Consider the following 21,011-nt stretch of genomic DNA (forward strand, 5'->3'; position numbering starts at 1 on the left):
ACCACTCCTTGGTCCTAACAGTCCAGTGACCGGATCAGGAACCAAAAGCCTCCAGTTCCCTAATGGCTCCAGTTCCAAATCTGCTGTAAACTAACTGGGTGCCTGTGGGCAAACCCTTTTTTGCGTCTCCGGGCTTTGGTTTCCTCCTCTTGAACGGGCGGCCGCATCTTCTGCCAACCACCCCCAGTTCAGAGCTTCCCAGAACCATATTGTCACCCCACCCTTCATTAGGCTGTTTTACATATTCTAGAAAAAATTTTAATGTTTATTTTTGAGAGACCAAGAGAGACAGGGCACTAGCGAGGGAGGGGCCGAGAGAGAGAGAGAGAGGGAGACACAGATCTGAAGCAGGCTCCAGGCTCTGAGCTGTCAGCCCAGAGCCCGACGTGGGACTCAAACCCATGAACTGTGAGATCATGACCTGAGCCGAAGTTGGTGAGGTGAATTCAGGAGTCGAATGCTTCTCTGACTGAGCCACCCAGGCGCCCTGAAAGTGCAGAGATTTCATCAGTCTCGGGCCATTGAAGTTGTTTACAATTTTCCTCTGACTGGTTTTGCCATCTGGGGGAGATGAATGAATGCATGCATGTAAATGGTGAAATCTGGGATCTCACTTTCCTGGAGCTGTACCAATTGGGCTTCTCCCTTCTGTGCCTGGGAAACTACTCATCCTTCCAGATGCAGCTCCGATGTTACCTCCTTTGTGAAGCCCTTTCTGTGATGCCAGCTGAAGAGTTGGTTCTTGCTGACTGTGGGGTCCCGCAGCACTAAGTTACATACTTGTAACATGACATTTGTAACAGACATTGTGATGGTCTGTTTCTCTTCTCCCCTCCAGGCTGTGAACTGGGGGAAGCAGCATTTTCAACAGCTGTGTTCCCCAAACCTGGACCATGCCTGGCTCAGAGTGGTCGGCACCTGTTCATGAAATGAACATTCCACTCCGCTGAACTAAATATTGGCATCGTGTCGATTTCTTGGGAGACAAGATACTTCGAGTGTGGTGCAAATACTGGCTGGATGAATTAAGCTGGTGCACTTGAGGAGAGCTGGAAGTTTCCCTCTGATCCAGACCCTGGGTCGGGGGGTGCAAACTCATATTTATGTGTGGTCAATGTTTGTTCAATGAATGGATACGTGAATGAAAGAAAGGTGTGGTTCTGGACCCAAGGAGATAAAGCCCATAGGAGGCAATGCCCATTCTTGGTGAGCTCACAACGGGAACGGAGGCATCTGCCTTAGAAGGGTTCACGGGCTCCCCATGCCAACTTCACTTAGACTTGGGTTAGTTCAGGGGCTCCCGGCTGCCTCCCCACGGGCAGTCAGTAGCCGGTGGCGCCCGGCAGCAATGCTCTGACCTTTTGCCTTGTGAAGAGTTTGTGCTCCAGGCGTCAAACTGGGAAGGGGGAGGAGCATCTGCTTTAAATTGTTAAAGATGTATCTATCATCCTCTGCGTCTGCAAGATCTAGCGCGGCACTTGGCTTGTAACAGGTGTTTTCAAAAGGTTAAGTGCAAACGGTGAATATGAATAAGGACAAGGATGAGAATGACCACCCTCTGATTGTCCTTGAGATAACAGCCGTGGGGCAGGTCTGTGTCATTTTTCCATCCTGCAGATGAGGCGCCGAGTCCCAGCGGGCTCTCCTGAGTTGCCCAGGCCCACACTGCAGGTTGAAGCACGTGCTGGGAGTTGAACCAGCTGGGCCTGGTTCCAGAGCCTGCACTCCCCGCGCAGCGCGCAGGAGCCTCCGCATCCTGCGCGGCCCGCCTGGGCCTCCGCAGGTATAGCAGGTAAGCCTCGGAGAGGGGGCCCTACATAGAAACCGCGTGTCCTTGTGCGTCCTGTGTGGCTCGGTCCCCGGGAGCCGCCGCCAGCAGGTGACTCGCGCCTGGGCGCGCCGTCCGGTAAGGTGTGTGGACGTGGCGTCTGGGAAGGGTCTGGCGCAGAACCTGATGCACAGAGGACGCTCGGTAACGGCCTTCGGCGTCCCCGCGGCTGTAGGAGGCCACGTGGAGCAGGTGCCCTCGGGGAGCCCGACCTCAGCCCCGAGCCGCGGCTCCCGCGGGGAGACCCCCTACCTGGGCAGGGGCGGGGCTCCGGCGGCACCCAGCCAATCGGCTCCCGGGAGGCCCGCCCCGCCCACCCGAGAGGGCGGCGCTTGCGCACTAGGCCTCCGCGGCTCTCCTCGCAGGGGGCGGGGCCGGCCTGCGGCGCTCGGCGCTGACGCCACGCCGACGCGCCCGACGTCGGGCACGTTGACGCCGGCGACGCGCAGCCGGGCCCGCTCCTCCTGCGCTCCGCCAGTGTCCGGCCGCGGGCCGGCCTTAGTGACTGGGGGCTGCGGGCCCGGGGCCGGCGGGCGCGGGCGCGGGCTGCCTTCGTCGGGCCCCGAGCTCGCCCGGAGCGAGCAGCCGCCCGCGACCGCCGCGGAGCCTCGCCCGCTCCCGCCGGCGAGCAAGGTAAGGGAGCGGGACACCGAGGCGGGCTCGGGGCGGAGCGGGGCCGAGGTCGCCCCGGGCGCCGGCCCCCTCCCCGCGGCGGCTGCTCGGCGCTCGCTGTCAGCCCCCGCCCCCCCCCCCCCTTTCCCCGGCCGGGACCCCCGGCGGACGCGTCCCGAGGGACGGGCTCCTGCGGCCGCGCGCCGCTCCCTCCCCTGACCGCGGCGCCCCGGTGGCCCCGGTCACTCGGTCACCCCGGCGCCGGGCGCGGGGCCCGAGGACCTGTGGCCGGGAGAAGCAGCGACCCGGGCTGCGCTCCGGTTGTCGGCGGCTGTCGCCGCCCCGGGGTCCGGCGGCTCTGCGGCGCCCGGCGCGGCCGCGAGTGGGGCGGAGGTCGTTGTCGCCGTCCGGCGCGCAGCCCTGGGCATCGCCTTGTCCGGGGCGCAGCCTCGGGAACCGGCCCCCGGCCCTCGTGCCGGCGTGCGGTTGGAGACCCTTCGGAGCGGCTCGTAGTCTCCCCTTTCACTTTTCCTTCCTTCCTGGCCGCCCGCGGCCGGAGCGACCTGCTTCATTTGTGGAAGTTTTCTTTCTCCTCTTCTCTCTCGCTCTTTTTTGTTTCTGGCTGTTAACTTACGTAAGTTAGGTCGACTGGCCGTTGCACGTTTGCAGCCGTTGAAAAACACCTTTCGCGGCCCTTAAGGAATCCGGTTCCTTTTAGCGCTTCACCAGATCCAGCCCGAGAATTCGGGGAGCCGTCAGCCCTCCTCGGGAGCTGACTGCACACATTCCTGTAAGATGCCTGATGGATTTTGTACTTGTCAGGTTTACTGGCTGTATGCTCCTTCTGTGCTCTTCCTGAAAAATGATTGGGTGGCATGGGTTTTGACTTTTTCTCTCCCCCCACCGGGAAATCGGGAGAAAAAAAAAAGTTTACAGAAGCACAGTTGTTTTCAACAACTGGAAAGTACAGCTTTGCAAACAAAATACCACAGGGTTTGTCCTTTAGGGGAGGGGTAGGCTTGGGTCTTTACCCCTAGGCTGGATTATTGTCCGTACAGACGTGTTCATCTCGCGTGCTCTGGCACTTGGGCCTTGTGTTTTCCCGGCTTCTCGTCTGTTCAGAGCATAACAGCCAGCTCTGAGAGTAACGAGGCCGCCAACCTTTCAGTTATTAGCTACAGATAGCCGTAAAGTTGCAGCTTTGTGGGAGCCTTTAGTTTGCACTTGATGACCGTAGCCTGGGTCTTTCATTTCAAGATGATGTGCGAGGTGATGCCGACCATCAGTGAGGCAGAAGGCCCGCCCGGAGGAAGCGGGACCCACGGGTCGGGCTCCCCTTCGCAGCCGGATGCAGATTCCCACTTTGAGCAGTTGATGGTGTCCATGCTGGAGGAGAGGGACCGTCTTCTGGACACGCTGCGGGAGACTCAGGAAACGCTGGCGTTGACCCAGGGGAAGTTGCACGAGGTCGGTCACGAGAGAGATTCCTTGCAGAGACAGCTCAACACTGCCCTTCCACAGGTACGGATGCTTTTCACCTGCACCCTCTCAGACTTTGTCCTTCTAAACGTTGTGTCCCGGTATCGGCTTTCGTGGTGTTAATATCTTGGGTGAGTGTCGTGCGTAACCATCTGTGAAGTGGTGGCCCTGGTTTTCGTAAGTCACATTCGGGCAGAGTTGACCCCCCGGCGGGGAACAGAGTCTGCGGTGCTCTAAAGTCAGGCGCTTTACTCTGTGCGTCTCGTAAGGCTTGTCCCTTTCCTCGGGAAGCGGGAGGAACCGCGGAGATGGGGGACGCCGCCCTAGAGATTTTGGGAAAGGGCCGTGAGGCAACCAGGCTGCGTGGTGCCTTCTCTTCTGTCATCTCAGGCCATTTCCTGCCGCACGTGTACTTCTCCCGGATTTTGTCACAGATTCCCAATTTTCTAATGAAATTTAATGGACAGACTGGCTCGATTTCCCAGGAAGGATATTTTCACAGGCCATCTTTATACGAACACCCGTGTTTTATAAGCCGAAGTTGTTATGGGGGCTGTGAGACTGAGATTAATTCCTTTGGAACTTTCCCTGTGGCTGATGCGAATCGTAAAGCTTGAGAGAACACTGAAGTTGTTGGTCTGAGTAGATTACCCCGGGCCTGGCGTTTCGTGGCTTTTTCTGGCGGAGCTGAGCCAGGATGTAACGGTAGGTGAGGGCCGAAAGCGTCGCCCAGGCAGGCGGAAGGTGAGTGGCACCGAGCGTGCGGGAGGCACGGGGGCTGCTTGGGTGTTCACGCACCGTGTTGGTGTCCCTCGGCTCGCCCAGGAGCCAGCATACACGCGTGTGCGGGTCTGCAGTGCGCAGGTAGTAAATGGATAATTGCTAGCCCGAATGCGTTTCTTGGCTGTGGTCCGCTCTCCTGAAAGACTGATGAGCCCAACGTTTGCATTTCCTTTTTAGCAACAATAATCTGACGTTATTCCTGTGGCGCTCCTTTTCTGCTGGGGCAGAGAACCGTCACGGCTTTCTCACAGGAGCCTCACAAATCATCTGGGGTGTCTAGGCCAGGTTTTATTTCCGCGAGCTCAAGAGCGCAGGCCAAGTGAAGCTCTACCAGGATTTCGTTGGGCTTGTACGTTTTTGTTTTCGTAGTTTTGTTTCTTTGTTTTGTAATTGTATTTGTTTTAGTGGAACTTGAGGTGGTGCTCCGAAGTGCATATGAAACGCTTCTGTGTTTGAGCAGCTAGATTTTTGGAAGGCTGAGCACACACCACATCACGACAGAATGGAAGGGACAGCAGTTTTGTGCAGTAGAGGTTGTCACACCAGGGGGGTGGTGACACAGTCGCTCAGTGATTTGTTTTCAGCCTGGGAGTGCTTCGCTGAGTGGAGAATGCAACGGTGGCTTCCCACCTCCCCTTCTTCCCCCCTCCCTACCGCCCTACCTCCCCACCTGAGGACCTCCCCACTACCCTGCCTCCCCCCCTCCCCTGAGGACCGGAGACCAGCATTTCAGAAACACGGGAACCGTTGAGTAAACTTGTTCCGGACTTTTCCCTCTCCTGATCCCCGTCTCACGTTTGGCAGCTGATAGTGTGGGCGGACAGGTATGTAAGTAAAGTGAGTGCACTTGTGCCGTGGGCGCGTTGTGTACGCGATTAGTAATACTCTAAAAAATTGTAACTGTAACACAATCAGAAAAATTCACTGAAATGTACATTCGCGATTGTGAACTTTTCACTCGGGGAACGCATTCTTGGAACCACCACCTGGATGAAGAAATGGAACCTCACCGCGCTTCCCAGAATTCCCCTCCCGCCCACTCCCGGCGAACGTCCCCCAGAGCTAACCACGGTCTTGACCTTCACCAGTGATTGCTTTGGCATGTTCTTGGCTTCGCGACGAGCTCACCCTTCAGCGCTGTGCGTGCGCGATGCGCCCGCTTGCCTCGTGTGGCTGTGCCGGTCCTCCCCTGCCGTCGAGGGCCCGGTGTGCGAGCACAGCACGGTTTATTCTTTCTCCCGCGGGTGCTGCGGTTTGTGCAGAGGCTGCCCCGCGGATCCGCGTACATCTCTGTAGGGTGTGCTCGGCGGGGCGGGGCGTGAGTGGTGGCACGTGTGTCTGTTCCCCGCCACCAGCGGTGCGCGGGCGCTCGGGGCTGGCTGATGCCTGCTGGTGCCGGTTCTCGTGTGTGAGCTGTGTGCTGGGGCTCAGGTGCCGGGAGGTGTGGTGTGAACGTGCTGCTCCCTCGGGACCCGCCCCCCCCCCCGTGTGCTTCTGGGCCACTTGCGGGTTTCTTTTGTGAAATAATTGCCTTTTGCCCATTTTATGATTGGGTTGTCTGTTTTGTTTTTTATTGATTCGAAGGAATTCTTTCTATGTATTTTGAACATCTGTGAATGGCAGATGTTTTCACATTCTTGTGTGTGTCTGCCTTCCATTCTCTCAGTGTTGCCTTTTGGTAACTTTCTTTTGTTTTTTCCAAGTAGTATGACCATTTTTATGTTTCTTGCCTTGTACTGGCCAGGGCCTCCGGTACAGTGTTGAACGGAAGTGGTGAGAATAGGTGTCCTTGTCTCCTTCCAGATATTGGAGAAAAGGCTTTCGGTATTTTTTTTTTATTACCAAGGTGATTTTTTTAATTAAGTAATTTTTAAAAATTTGCATCCAGGTTAGTTAGCGTATAGTGCAACCATGATTTCACGAGTAGGTTCCTTAGTGCCCCTGACCCATTTAGCCCATCTCCCCTCCCACAACCCCTCCAGTAACCCTCAGTTTGTTCTCCATATTTATGAGTCTCTTCTGTTTTGTCCCCTCCCTGTTTTTATGTTATTTTTGCTTCCCTTCCCTTATGTTCATCTGTTTTGTCTCTTAAAGTCCTTATGTGAGTGAAGTCATATATTTGTCTTTCTCTGCCTAATTTCGTTTAGCGTAATACAGTCTAGTTCCATCCATGTAGTTGCCGATGGCAAGATTTCATTCTTTTTGATTGTCGAGTAAGACTCCATTGTGTATATATATACACCACATCTTCTTGATCCATTCATCCATCGATGGCCATTTGGGCTCTTTCCATACTTTGGGCATTGTCGATAGTGCTGCTATAAATATGGGAGTACACGTGCCCCTTCAAAACAGCACACCTGTATCTCTTGGATAAATACCTAGTAGTGCAATTGCTGGGTCGTAGGGTAGTTCTATTTTTAATTTTTTGAGGAACCTCCCTACTGTTTTCCAGCGTGGCTGCATCAGTTTGCATTCCCACCAGCAGTGCAAAAGACATCTTCGCTCTCCACATCCTCACCAACATCTGTTGTTGCTTGAGTTGTTAACGTGAGCCATTCTGACAGGTGTCAGGTGGTATCTCATTGCGGTTTTGATGTGTCTTTCCCTGATGATGAGTGCTGTGGAGCATCTTTTCATGTGTCGGTCGGCCATCTGGAGGTCTTCTTTGGAAAAGTGTCTGTTCATGTCTTTTGCCCATTTCTTCACTGGATTATTTGTGTTTTGGGTGTTGAGTTCGATAAGTTCTTTATAGATTTTGGATACTAAGCCTGTATCTGATATGTCACCTGCAAATATCTTCTCCCATTCTGTCGGATGCCTTTTAGTTTTGTTGATTGTTTCCTTTGCTGCGCAGAAGCTTTTTATTTTGATGAGGTCCCAATAGTTCATTTTTGCTTTGGCTTCCAGCAAGGTGATCTATTAAAGTTTACTTATTTATTTATTTAGAGAGTGCATGGGGTAAGGGCAGAGAGAGAAGGGGAGAGAGAGAGCATCCCAAGCTGACTCCACACTGTCAGCACGGAGTCTGATGTCGGGCTCGAACTCACAAACTGTGAGATCATGACCTGAGCTGAAATCAAGAGTTGGACACTTAACTGACTGAGGCACCCAGGTGCCCCAAAGCTTTCAGTATTTTACCACTACATATGACACCTGCCGTGGCTTCATTGGTAGATACTTTTACCAAAATATGAAAATTCTCCTCTATTTTTAGTTTCCTAAGTTTTTTTTTTTTTTTTAATCATCAATTAAATTATATTAAATTTTCTTAAATGTGATTTCTCCATCTTTTGGGACAAGTTTTTTTTTTTTTTTTTTTTTTTTTTTTAATAATGTTGTGGTTTAACTTAGAAATGTTTTTGTCCTTCTAGAATAATCCCAAGAATATGTATTCTCTTTTCACTGGATTTTATTTGTTAATATTTTGCTTAGGATTCTTGCATCTGTATTCATGAGAGATGTGGGTCTTCAGTCGTACTTTCTGGTACCAGCCTTGCTGGGGTTTGGGGTTAAGGTTGTGCTGCTCTCATAAAACAAGGGAGGAAGCACACCTTGTGCTTTCCCAGAAGAATTTTTTTTGTGTTTACTTTTTGGAAGAATTGATAGGCAAAACCTGCTGGTGCAGTTGTGAGAAGGTTTTTAATTTCAGATGCGTGTTTTTTATTGTAGAAATATGATTTTTCTGATTTTATATTTCTTCTTATGTCTGTTTAGATAAGGCATTTTGTTTTCTAGGAATTTGCTCAGACCACCCAGACTTTCCAAGTAATAAGTGTAGTTTATAGTATCCTTCCTATCTGCAGCATCTGTTGTGATACTTCCTTTTAAAAATTCTTGATACTGGTAATTTGTGCTTTGTCTCTTTTTCAGAGAACCAACTTGGGTGCCCTTTTGATTTCTGCTATTTAATATTTGTTTTCTATTGAGTTAATTTCTTGTCTGTTTTTTCTTCTGTCTGCTTTGTATTTGTTTGCTGTTCTTTTTTCTAGTTCTTGAACTAAATATTTAATTTGATTTTTAGCCTTTATTCTCTTCCAGTATATGTATTTTATTTATTTGCTTGTTTGTTTATTCATTTTAGAATGAGAATGTGAGCAGGGGAGAGAGAGGCAGAGGGAGAGAGAGAGAATCTCAGACAGGCTCCTCACTCAGTGCGGAGCCTGGCTCAGGGCTCGATCCCGTGGCACTGAGATCATAACCTGAGCCGAAATCAAGAGTTGATCACCGACCGATTGAGCCACCCAGGTGTCCCTATAATATGTGTATTTTAAAGCTGTAAGTTTCCCTTTAAGCACACCTTTATTGATCTCACAAGTTTTGATAAGCCAGAGTTTTATTGTCTTTTATGTGAAACTATTTTCTAACTTTCATTGTGGCATCTTTTTCTTAATTCATAACAATTTTTAGGAGCATATCGCATCTTGATGTTTAGGGGGATTTTCTCGTTCTCTTTGTGCTGATTTCTAGCTTAATTCCATGAAGGTATCTGTCTCAGTGTTTTTGGGTGGCTGTAACAAAATACCATAGGCTGGCTGCCTAATAAGCAACAGAAGCTTCTTTCCTATAGTTCAGGAGACTGGGAAGTTCTCAAGATCAAGGCGTCTGCAGATTCAGTGTCAGGTGAGAGCAGCTTCCTGGTTCATCGACAGCCTGCTTCTCCCTGTCCTCATGTGGTGGCAGGGGTGACGGTGCTCTCTCAGCCGCCCATGACTGGTCACCACCAGAAGTCTCCCTGTCTTCATACCATCACTTTGGGGGTGATGAATTTTGGGAGGATATAAACTGTTAATCTAATGCAATCCCTAAATACGCCCTGCAGTATTTCAGTCCTTTGGGATGAGTTGACTTTCCTAACGGCCTAGCATATATTCATTTTCATTAACTGTTCCTTGGGCACGTGAAAATAATGTGTATTGTGGGGAATGCAGTATTCTATAATTATAGGTTAGATGAAGTTTGTTAATGACGTAGTTCAGATTCTGGTAACCACTTTAAATCAAGTAAGGAATAGGTGAGAATGAGTTTAATGATATTACTAACACGCATATCCAAAATATCATTTCGGTGTATAGTCAGCGTGAGAAAAAGCTAATGAAATATTTTGCATTCTCTTCTGTCATATTGTCTTTAAAATGTGGTGTGCATTTTACACTTTCCACACATCGCAGTTTGGAGGAGCCTCATTTCAAGTACTTAAAATAAAGCACGTGACCGCCTATCGGGCAGCCCCGTCCTCCTCCCTTGATTCTTCTGTTGCTGTCGGTTCTGTCAGATACTGAGAGATGTATCTTCAAGTCTCCCATCGTGATTATGGATGTGGCGATTTTTGTCAATTTTCATGTATTTTGAGATTGCGCTATTAGGTACATTCAAATTTAGAACTCTTGTTTTCTTGGTAGATGGAACTTTCATCACGAAATGTTCTTCTTTGTCTCTAGTAATGTTTTTTGCTTTAGAGGTTCCTTTATTGCCTGGTCCTGTTTGCCACATCAGTTTTCTCTTCGGTAGGGTTTTGGGTATCTTTTACTTTCATCTGTCTGTGATCTTACATTTTAAGGTGGACCTTTGTGGACGGTGTATGCCTAGTTTTATTTTAATGAATTTGACAGTCTTTACCTTTTGCTTGGAGTGTTTGTTTAAATGTAATGACTGATACGTTGGTTTACATGTACCGTATTACTAGTTTCTTCTTTGTCCCACCTGTTCTGTGTTCTTTTTTCTCTCTGGCCTTCTTTTATTTATTTATTTTTAAATTTTTTTTTTTTAAGTTTTTTAAATTTATTTTTGACAGAGTGCGAGCATGCGCTGGGGAGGGGCAGAGAGAGAGGGAGACACAGAATCCGAAGCAGGCTCCAGGCTCTGAGCTGGCAGCACAGAGCCCGGCGTGGGGCTCGAACTCACAAACTGTGAGATCATGACTGGGCCGGAGTCGGACGCTCAACCAACTGAGCCACCCAGGTGCCCCTCTCTGGCCTTCTTTTAGAAGTATGATGTATTTTTTAATTGTATTCTTCTCTGTTAGGTTATTGGAATATATATATATTGCTAGATGCGGGTGCATTTTAAACTTATGCCTGATTCAGTATTTGCACTCCTTCCCTGACCCTGCTCTTTCCTTTGACACTTGAACTGCACTGAGCTCCCCTTCACCTTCTTTGTCGTGTAATATTTTTAAATTTTAGATTGGTTTTGGCGTTGTGCAGTTAATGCTTGTTATGATTTGTTCTCATAGTTACCCTTTCTGTTGTGAAGTTGTTCTGCACTCCTTGTTTTTTCATGTTTCTGTCAGAGACTTCTTTTCCTCAAAGAGCTGCATTAATACTTCTTTTGGTTCGTGTCTTTGGTTGGTGAGTTGTCCTTTTTTTTCCCCCAAAAACAATCTTTACTTTGCCCTCACTTTTGAAGAACGTTTCTGTTAGGTAAAGGCTTCCAGGTCGGTGGTTATTTTTGTTCAACATTTTATAGATGCTAATCCATCATCTGGCTTCCTTTCCTTTTCTTGAAAAGTCAGCTGCTAGTGTTGTTGTCCCATGGAAGGTGGTATCTTTTTCCTCTCATGACTTTTAACATCTTTTTCCCTCAGGCATTCTTTGTGGAGTCACTGTATTGGTTCTTTTATCAGTTTTGGAAAAGTTTTGACTCTTATCTCTGTAGGGATCTAGTACTCCCCATTCTGTGTTTCCTCTACTTTGAGGGTTCTCATTGGACCTTTTTACCATGTCCTGTGTGTCTCTCGGGCTCCTCTATTTTCTTGACTTTTTCCTCTGACTGTTGTCTAGGTATATTTTTTTACTGACCTATCTTCCAGTTCACTGAGTCTCTCTTCACCCATGTCTAGTCTGATGTTAAGCCCACAGATTGAGTTCTTAATTTTAGCTACAATAATGTTCAGTTTTAGAATCTGTTCTGATTCTCTGAAAATTTCCCATTTGTCAAATATGTTTTTGAACAGTTGACATCTGCATCCAGTAATTCCAGTCTATGGGTCTCCTCCTGGTCTGTTTCTGTTCTTTTTTTCTTTTGGTCCTTATGTTATACCTTGTTTTTTTTTTTTTTAAGTTTGCTTATTTATTTTGAGAGAGAGGGAGAGAGTGCAGGGGAGGGGCAGAAAAAGAGGAAGAGAGAGAGACTCCCAAGCAGACTCCATGCTGTGAGCACAGAGCTCGACCCAGGGCTCAAACTTACAAACCTGAGTGGAAACCAAGTTCTGGATGCTTAACTGACTAGCCTGAGCTACCCTGTGCCTCTCTCTCTCCCTCTATCTCTCTCTCTCTCTTTCTTTCTTTCTTTCTTTCTTTCTTTCCTTCCTTTAGTTTTTACTTGTTTTATTAAATTTTTTTTTTTTTTTTGTTACTGTTTATTTACTTTTGAGAGAGAGAGCATGAGCAGGAGAGGGGCAGAGAGAGAGGGAGAAGCAGAATCTGAAGCAGGCTCCGGGCTCTGAGCCGTCAGCATAGAGCCTGATGCAGGGCTCGAACCCACGAACCGTGAGATCATGACCTGAGCCGAAGTTGGATGCTTAACCGACTGAGCCACCCAGGCATCCCTTTTCTTTTTTTTTTAATTGCATGTGGGACATATGGAGAAGCGTAGAGGCTCTTCGTGGGGCTGTATTCCTTTGGCGTTTCATCTGACACACCCCGCGTGGGGAGGCTTCTGGGCCCAGTCAGGCGCGAGTGACCTGAGAGTGGGGCTCAGGCTTTGTAAGGTGCAGTGTGAGCTGCCTTCCCGCTGCCCCCCACCCCCATGGAACCGTCCAGGATCTCCATCTGGAGGCCCGGAGTGTTTCCCAGGGCCCCTCCTTCGTGGTAGGTCCCGAAGCCCGGTTATTTTCTCCCCAGCCCCGTGAGATCACTGAAGGCTCAGCTTCTCAGGCCGTGCTTGCTGAGTGCCGGGGTCATTTTCTGTGCCTCCCTGTGGTGTCCAGAGCTCGGTTAGCCGCGACTTTCTGCCTGGCTTTCCGTTATGTTTCCTTTCCAGCTCATTGGTATATTGTCTCAAATCCCTGATGAAAATCAGAATCATCCAATGCCTTGAGGGAGAGAGAGGACTCTGAATATTAGAGTTGGCTCAGTGGGCTTCCCTTTTGCTTGCGGTCTCAGTCCCTCCGGTCGTGGCTGCCTCAGTATCTCTTCGATGCCTTCAGACACGCTTAAAATCGTATTCGTCTTTTCTAGTCTGTGATGGGTTGGCTTACAGACTACTCGTGTGTGAGTGCAAGGCGGGAAGACCTAGAAGTCACAGTAAACGTGTTGGTCATCACCAGTTGGTACGGGAGAAAACGAAACCCACTAGTCCTGGCCTAGTACCCGTCGTTCTTCTAATCTGGATCTCCAGTTTGCCCACGCTCAGCCCGTGTCCGTGGAGTGGTGATGGTGTCAGCGGGCCAGCCCCCGGTGCCACCGTCCTCCCCTGCCGGGCGCCCGCCCAGGGCAGGCTTTGTGGTGACCATCTGGCCATACAGGGCAGGCTGAGGAGGTGGTTGGCTAAAGTGACACTTACTCTGTGACTTGATCACAGTGTCTGATCAGCGTTGTTTGTTTTTTAATTTTTTTTAATGTTTGTTTTTGAGAGAGAGAGACAGAGTGTAAGCAGGGGAGGGGCAGAGAGTGGGAGACCCAGAATCTGAAGCAGGCTGGGGGCGGGATGCCCCTCAACTGCAGTGCAGCCCCCACCACAAGGGTTTCTGTGTCGCTGCACCTGAATCGTCTGCACAGGCACAACCGCCCACCATGGTTGAGCCCCTTTGTGACTCTGCACCGTCACAGGCTCCGGGCTCCGGCTTCTGCGCTCCTTGGAGACGGTGGTGGAGGCACACCTGAAAGAGGGAAGGAGTTGGGAGCAAATGCTGCCTGCTGGCACACTGTGGTCCACGAGAGGCCGTTTCGGGAGAGGTTGCTCGGGGGCTGAGGCTGAGAGAACACTCTCCCAGCACTGCGACTGCAGGGGCAGAGGCCGGGGTCAGGGACAAACTTGGCTTTGTTTTAAGCCATGGAAGGGGAGCCAGGTGGGGCACCAGGCAGCTGGTGGTGGGACAGAGCCTTGCCCCGCCAGGAGCTGGGTTTTCAGTTGGGGGCCCCGGGGCATTGTGGCCTCGGGGAGGGACTGTGATGATTTGGTTGAGTTTTTTAAAAGCTGGTGCTGGTACTGTGTGGATAGTGGGTTGGGGGAGGAGACAAGAATGGATGCAGTGTAGACGCCGTTGGGTAGAGTGGCTCCTTCTAGTGTGTGGGTTGAGCTGTAAGATTCGTGCTTTAGGCAACAGGTACAAGCCGCTCACGTCACCCATCACATAAAGCACAGGACAGGGTGCGTCTTTATATCCTATACAGAACTACGTGATGTTTAAAAGCAGCGTGTGTAATTTTACGTGTGTGGGTACAAGGCGTACACGAAAGTATTCCCCGTTCCTGGAGTGCGTGGCAGGCACTGTACTAGGTGCTGACCACGGAGTCTGTGCTGCAGGTACCTCGCCCCGAGACGCATGAGGTTTGACGGAGGGCGATGGAAGGGCATGGGAGCGTGTGGTTCGGTGGAAGGGGGGGAACGTGTGCACAGGGCGGCTGCAGGATGGCCGTTTCGTCCCCTGGGTCGGCGTGGGTCAGACCCGGGGAGGCGGTTTTCCTTGGGAGGTTCGGCTGCCCTGTGTTCTCCTTCATGCACCCCACCCTGTCTCCCGGACGCCTTTCCGAGCACCTCGTAGTGAAGCTCCATCTGGGCGGACTGTGGGCTCTTCGAGTTCCGCACGGGCCACCACCCTCCTCCCCACACCTGTGCCTCCTCCTGGGAACGGAGCAGCTTGCCCTCTGGTCCGGTGGTCAGAAGCCAGGGAGACGGCTTTGCCTCCTTCCTGCTCTTCCCTCTCCCTGCCGGTCCGTGGGTCCTGTGGCATGGAGCTTGCCTGTCTCAGAGGCCATCTGTGAGGTCCCTGGAGATCCATACCCTGTCTTCACTCGGGTGGACTCGGGGAGGGGCCAAGTCCTGCGGTCTTCCCTGCTCCTGCCGCAATTGCCCGGCAGCATCTTGGCTGTGGGGGGGGGGGGGGGGGTGCCTCCTGCTGTGCAGAGATGCCGGCGTCCTGCCCCGTCCGTGTACAATACACCACGCTCTCTGAGAAGACGGCCTTTCTTCCTGAACCTGTGTCCTGCCTGCTGGCCCTTAGTGATGGGTGTTGCTGAGCAACTTGGTAACTAGCTCGTTTGGGGACTCATGTTTGCCCTGTGCACAAGGACCCTCCAAACCGCTCCTGTTCTGCTCCTGGGTGGCTCAGCCGGTTAAGCGGCCAGCTTCGGGTCGGGTCATGATCTCCCGGGTTCGTGGGTTCGAGCTCCGCGTCGGGCTCTGTGCTGACAGCTCAGAGCCTGGAGCCTGCTTCGGATTCTGTGTCTCCCTCTGTCTCTGCCCCTCCCCTCTCACACTCTGTCTCTGTCTCTCAAAAAAATGAATGAACATTAAAAAAAAAAAACTCGTATTCTGACGGGGCGGTGTTCCTGCTGGGGAAAGCGTTCTTATCCAGAGGGAGGAGGAGACTGCAGGCAGTGACCTTGCTGGTAGCAGTTTCCTGTACTTACGTGTCTTGTTGGTTAGGCAATCATAGGGGTAACATGCTAGTTATAAACCGTATTGCGGCGTAAATGCCGCGTAACCCCGTCCCACGGGGCTTTAACGCCTCTCACTTTGGCCCTCCAGCCTTACCTCGTCTCCCCTGTTTTGGGCATCGCCTCCGGAGGCTCGTGGTTTCCGGTGGCCCCGTTCTTGTGGTCAGAGGTAGGGTCATTGGGCTGCCAGATGACGGCAGACCCCTCTGAGTCTCTCTGTGCACCCCCTCCCGAGCCTGTGACAGCCCTGGTCCCTGGGGCACTCCCCGTGGGCCACGTTGTCCCTGGCGTCCTGCGCACACCCGTTCTCACGTGGGAGCTACAGAGGGGATCGTCCGGCCTCTGTCCTCCTTCGTGGACCGACAGGCCCTCTTCCGTGAAGAGCACTCCTGTCATTCTTCTCTCCTTGGAATTGCTGTGGACACTCGGATTTGTGTTTCTTGAGTGTGCCACGGTCCGTTATCATCCTTATTCCTTAGGTACTCTGCTGTCCCCCTCAGAGTGGCTCCCGTGTCCTTTGGCCAGGGCCCCATTAGTCTTTGAACGTTACCCTGTTTTCTGGCACAAGAATTTGTCCCAGGCTCACTTTGTGTTTTTCCTGCCTCAGATCTGAAGTCCTTCCTCTGAGGAGCCTGGGTTCCTTTTAGTGTGGAAGTGATACTTGGAAATCCAATGAGCTAGGCATGCTCACTGTCACCGGGGTTGGCATCATTGAGGTCCTTTCTGGAGACAGAGCCAGACAAAAATATTTGTAAGAAGAGAAACTTGGATTTCATGTTGGTGTTTCTTTTGTTCACAATAAACCTTAGTTTCCCCCTTGATTTATTTCATGTTGGCGTCTCCTGTCTCTTAAACAACCTGGACTTCTCGTGATGTCTGTATTATTTCCTTGATACGCACAAAATAGTTTCAGTTCTTAACACCATGTTGGTACAGTCATCGTATGCAGTGACGTTTTAGAATGTCTTTGCAGTTCTTCTGGGTTTGAGAAAAAATGTGTCCCAAGACTGTGCACTTAGAATAATGAGTTTTAAAGCATGTGATTGGTAACATAACCGTACACAATTTGATATTAGGTTTATTTGTTCTGTGTATTCTTTTTTTTTTTTTTTTTTTTTTTTTTGAGCTTACTTATTTATTTTGAGAGCCAGAGAGAGTGCAGGAACAGGGAAGGGGCACAGAGAGGGGGAGAGAGCCCCTGACGTGGGGCTCAGACCCAGGTACCATGGGCTCATGACCTGAGCCAAAATCAAGAGTCAGACGCTTAACCCACTGAACCTCCCAGGTGCCCCTGTTGCTGATTATTATTAATTTTAGGGTTCGAGTCTTTCTTTTGGACTTCATTGTTTACATGGTTTAGCAGTCAGAACTATAGAAAAAGGCAGTCTCAGTCTTGCTCCTCCTGTCCCCGAGCCACCTACCTCTTACCTCTTACCGGTAGGGTGGCCCCGAGTCCTGGTTTGCACGAGCTGGTCCTGGGTTTTGCCTGTTTCCCTGGAGCCATCAGTCCTTGTGCCCCTTCTCTTTCAGGAATGAGGCGCAGCTAAAGCTTTGTTGGCACTTGCTGACGCGCATTTAGAGATGTGGACAAAATGTTTCCACTTTGTAGGTTTTTTCTCCGCAGCTAGAAGCAGGCTCTTGGCTGAATTCTGCAGCCTGGGATTGTGGCTCATTTGGCAGGGAAGGCCTGCCCGTGGAGTTTTTACCCTTGGCTTCAGGGTGTCATTCTTATTCTGAGGAAGAAATGTCATTTTGTTCTGAAAATCAATTTGGGGGAAAAAAAAAAAGAAAATCAACTTGGGAGTTTGAAACATGTCTTGCATTTCCAAGTTTTTCTGCTCTGCAAATGGGCTAATTATCCCTCCTGCCTATCTGGTTTGAGACTTTTGCCAACAGTAATACCAAAAATTGGTTTTGCACAATGGCACGCTGACGTTGAATCCTGTGTGTGAAAGTTAAAGTTCTCCTTGAGGCTCATCAGTGTTTCTGAGCCATCGGTCTCTCTCGAAGTCTGAAGGTGCTGTTCAGAAGCTAGGGCACGCACTTCCCCCACCTGAAAATGATTTAAGGGGAAACGTGGGTGACAGGTAAGGCCGCGGTGTCCTGTGGGCCCCGAAATAGAAAGGGAGCAGTGGCAGGGAAGGTGGTTTTGACTGGCCTGCATGTTGATTTGAGAGTCTGCTGTGCTGGAAGGGCTCATCGGTGACATCCCGCGGATGGGAAGGGCTGGAGAAAGTCTGCAGAGTTCCCCTTGCTCTCTGCGGCCCCGCCCCCTCACCTGCACCCAGGGAGTCTCCCTGCAAACTGTGTCCTTGGGCAGAATCTTCCGCAAGCAGGTGCGTCCCTGTCCCCAGGCGGACAGATGCTCGGAAGCAGGTGTGCGGGCATCCGCCGCCGCCTCGCTTCTGCTTCGGCCTGGGTCTGCGGGTAGGTCCCACCTGCTCCCCGCACGCACTGCTCGGTCAGCGTGGGCCCACGGTCTGTCCCCGCGCAGTTAGCAGGACTCGGGCTGTCTCTCCCTGGCCGCCTCCTCCCCGAGCCTCCAGCGGCCTCGTCAGTACCCTCGTCAGTACCCTGGGGGCAGCAGCCTCGTTATCTAGCAGACATTCCCGAGCGGCTGCCCTTTGCTGCACTGCTCAAGGGCTGGGCCGGCGGGTGTCTGGAGATTGAGTGAGTCCATAGCCGGGACTGATGGCCTCCGGGCCTCCGTGTGGGATTACGTCCTCACTGTGAGACTATACTGTGTACCTCGTTGTTCGCTGCCCTGTCTTCCAGAGGAAGGCCCGGGGGCGTAGAGACATCTGGGGGCCTCCCGTGCTTTCCCTCCTGCTGGTCCTCGGGGCTCGGATGTCAGCGCTGGGGCCCATATGGAGTCAGCGTCCCCCGCACCCCTCCCTTCTGTCCTCCCCGCAGACGGGGCCCGGGTGGGGGTGCTTCTGGCACGTTTCCCCCTTGCGGCCTGTCCACGCCCTTTAGCTGTCCGACAGGAACCGTGAGTGGGTGAAGGGCAGGGAGGCAGGTGTCTGAAGGGAGAGGACAGGTGTTTTCTCCGCTGTCCCTGCGTGCGTGGTTTGTAGGGAACTGCTTTCTCGTGCCATGTGGTCTGCAGCCCGTGCTCAGAGGGAGGTTCCTGCTGGGCCCGAGCGACACAGCATGGGGACGGTGACCACGGTGCCTCCATGAAGACCCCTCGAGAGCCCGTGTAATTGAGAAGCGGTAGCGAACGTGGGCAGTATTCCCACAGTCACCGGTGAGCCACACAAGGAAGCTCGGTAGGGTGGAAAGTGCTTTTCTGTAGGATTTCCAGAGGTAACCGTGAGCGCCATGGGAACGGGCAAACACCGCGGACACGTGCCGTGCCCAGTGACGGCGTCCTCCCCCCAGCACGTCCGCAGTGCGGGGTATTCCCACTTGGAGCTGGTGTGCTTTGGACCCGCGCTGAGAAACGTGGTTGGGGCCCTCTGTCGTGACGATGTCGTGGGGAGAGCGAGCGTGCCGAGTCCAGGGGCCTGGTCCCAGACCTACCTGGGGGATCCATGCGGAGGAGTGAGTAACCCTGGGGACTGGGAAGGTGGGAGCCCGGTCCTGCCGTGAAGGGCTCTGGTGAAGCTGTGTGTCCTGTCCGGGTGCGTGTTCCCTCCTGTGCACAGCGCGGACCCTGACAGCGACTGGGGGCCTGGGGCTCTTCCCGGAGGGAGGGAAGGGGACACGGAGGCTGGGTGGCCAGACAGATGACAGATGTCGCCGGCCGACTCACGACACTGACGGTTGTGTCTGTAAAGCCATCTGAAGACGGCAGGTAGGCATTTCCTCGTGCACACCCCGGCTGGGGTCATCCGGGAAGCCTGCCGCGTCCGTCCGCCCTGTGCCCCAGTTCCCCCTGGAAAGAAAGGAAGAAAGCACTTGTCAAGTAAAGATTGAAATTGGTCGTCTGATGTTCTTCCTTCCCTCATCTCTTCTGTAATGCCACGGCCCTGTGTTATTTCTTCTCCCTTGAGAAGGCTGAACTGTCCATTCTCAAGTTCAGGGTGCCTGATGATCTGTACTGCATTTCGAGGAGAAAGTACAAGAAAGGTTCACAAACAGAAATGTTGTCTTTGTGATAGGTGTGTGGTCACCTGTAGTGGTAAGGAAGGCCCGTGGAGGTGGGCGGTGGTTAGAACAGAGGCAGTGAGTTGGAAAGAATGTACACTCCAAGGTGGTTTTCTTGTGCAAACTCTGGAAATACTTGTTCCCAGCAAGGTTTGACGATGAATGAAGAGATTGCTTCAAGCGCATTACCGTCGATCGGCTCTGTGTGCTTTGCCCGCGCCCTTGAGTGGCCGGTGCCGCCCTCTCTGCCCCCCACCGTGTCGTCACTGTGAAAGGTGAGGCGCTGCCTGGAGGTGAGGTGTTTTCCAGAGAACCTGTGAGCGTTAGCCAACTAGCCTGTTTATTAAGCAGCTTCCAGGTGGATCCGTCACGCGGAGCAGGCCTAGGAACCTCCGCGTGCTGCTCAGAGAGCCCCAGGGCACTCAGTGGAGACGTTACTGGGACTCTCGACTTGGATTGCGCCTGTCCTCTGCTCTGAAAACAAACGCTGCATTGCTTCCCTTGGGGGCTCATCTTTAGATTCTCTCCTTGCAAGTTTTCACGTTTTATTCATTTCTAAATGTTTATTTTTGGGAGAGGGAGAGAGAGAGTGCGTGCGCACGGGGGAGGAGCAGAGAGAGTGGGAGAGAGAGGATCCGAAGCCGGCTCCGAGCTGTCAGCAGGGAGGCCGATGCAGGGCTCAGACCCACGAACCGTGAGATCGTGACCTGAGCCGAAGTCGGAGTCAGACGCTTAACCCACCGAGCCACCCAGGCGCATCCCTACTCGCGACTTTATGGTCACGCTGCGGAAAGTGATGTTGCCACACATGATGCTAGTTTCAAGTAACTTTAAAAAGTGCCAGCAGTTACAGGGAGCTGGGGAATTGCCTGGTGCTCGTATCCACGTCTGTGTTTCCTTCCCTTCGGGAACGTCTGTGGAAGAATGGAGGGAAAGGAGCACTTGCTGGGCAGAGACGTTGGGATGACCGTTTCCATTTAATAAAGTACCGTCTTCGTGCGAGGACGTCTGTTACCCTTCCTCTCCTCTGTAGTCTCCATTCTGGGCGTGCGCTCACGTTGTGGGGTCAGCCGCCCTTCTGGAAGATGATGGCTCCGTTTGTGTCTCCAGCCCCACCTTTGTGATGTTCTCCCGTGCCCCGGACCCGCCTTGTGTCACGCCTTCTACGCGCAAGCCAGAGGTGTCCCGCTGCATGACGTGTTCCCGAGTTGTGATCACCCTCCCTCCCCTCTCGGCCCCCTGTCCCTGGCCCGGTTTCTGTCCGTGTTCTCTTTTCCAGCGTCGTCCTGACTTCCTTCGGATTCCGGTACCCTAGCTTGGGCCCTGTGTGCCTGCCACGGGCCAGCGGGGTGAGGCCCCGCACGCACCTTTAACTTTTCCAGCCCACCCGGCACACCTTACGGCCACCAGCAGCGTGGCCCGGACCTCGCCCTGCCGGCTTTCCTGCGGGGCCTGTCCGTGCCCGCGGGGGCAGACTCCAAACTCATTCAGTTTGGCACTCCCAGCCCCCACGTTCTGGCCTAACTCAGCTTCCGCTCATTTCCCTGCACAGACCCCCTCGTTCTGGCCACACCGGTGTGTTCACCATGCCCTCCTTCCCTTGGCCTCCACAGCTC

The 21,011-nt window shown here is 52.3% G+C and overlaps 1 protein-coding gene across 4 annotated transcripts in view; it reads left to right on the top strand.

Annotated features, from left to right (window-relative positions):
• The first annotated feature begins 2,338 nt into the window (after positions 1–2,338).
• The window catches only part of PPFIA1 (PTPRF interacting protein alpha 1), a 90,399-nt gene continuing 71,726 nt past the window's right edge, over positions 2,339–21,011 (top strand). For 2 of the 4 annotated variants that reach the window (XM_042904163.1, XM_042904162.1), the window contains exons 1-2: positions 2,339–2,461; positions 3,698–3,961. In XM_042904163.1, coding sequence (XP_042760097.1) covers positions 3,698–3,961 — 264 coding nt within the window. In that variant the 5' untranslated portion in view covers positions 2,339–2,461. Of the gene's footprint in view, positions 2,462–2,758; positions 3,231–3,697; positions 3,962–21,011 lie in introns of those variants that run through there. The other 2 variants (XM_042904160.1, XM_042904161.1) reach the window with 2 other exon arrangements.

The sequence above is a fragment of the Panthera leo genome, chromosome D1 (genome assembly GCF_018350215.1).
Source record: "Panthera leo isolate Ple1 chromosome D1, P.leo_Ple1_pat1.1, whole genome shotgun sequence".
Lineage (NCBI taxonomy): Eukaryota > Metazoa > Chordata > Mammalia > Carnivora > Felidae > Panthera > Panthera leo.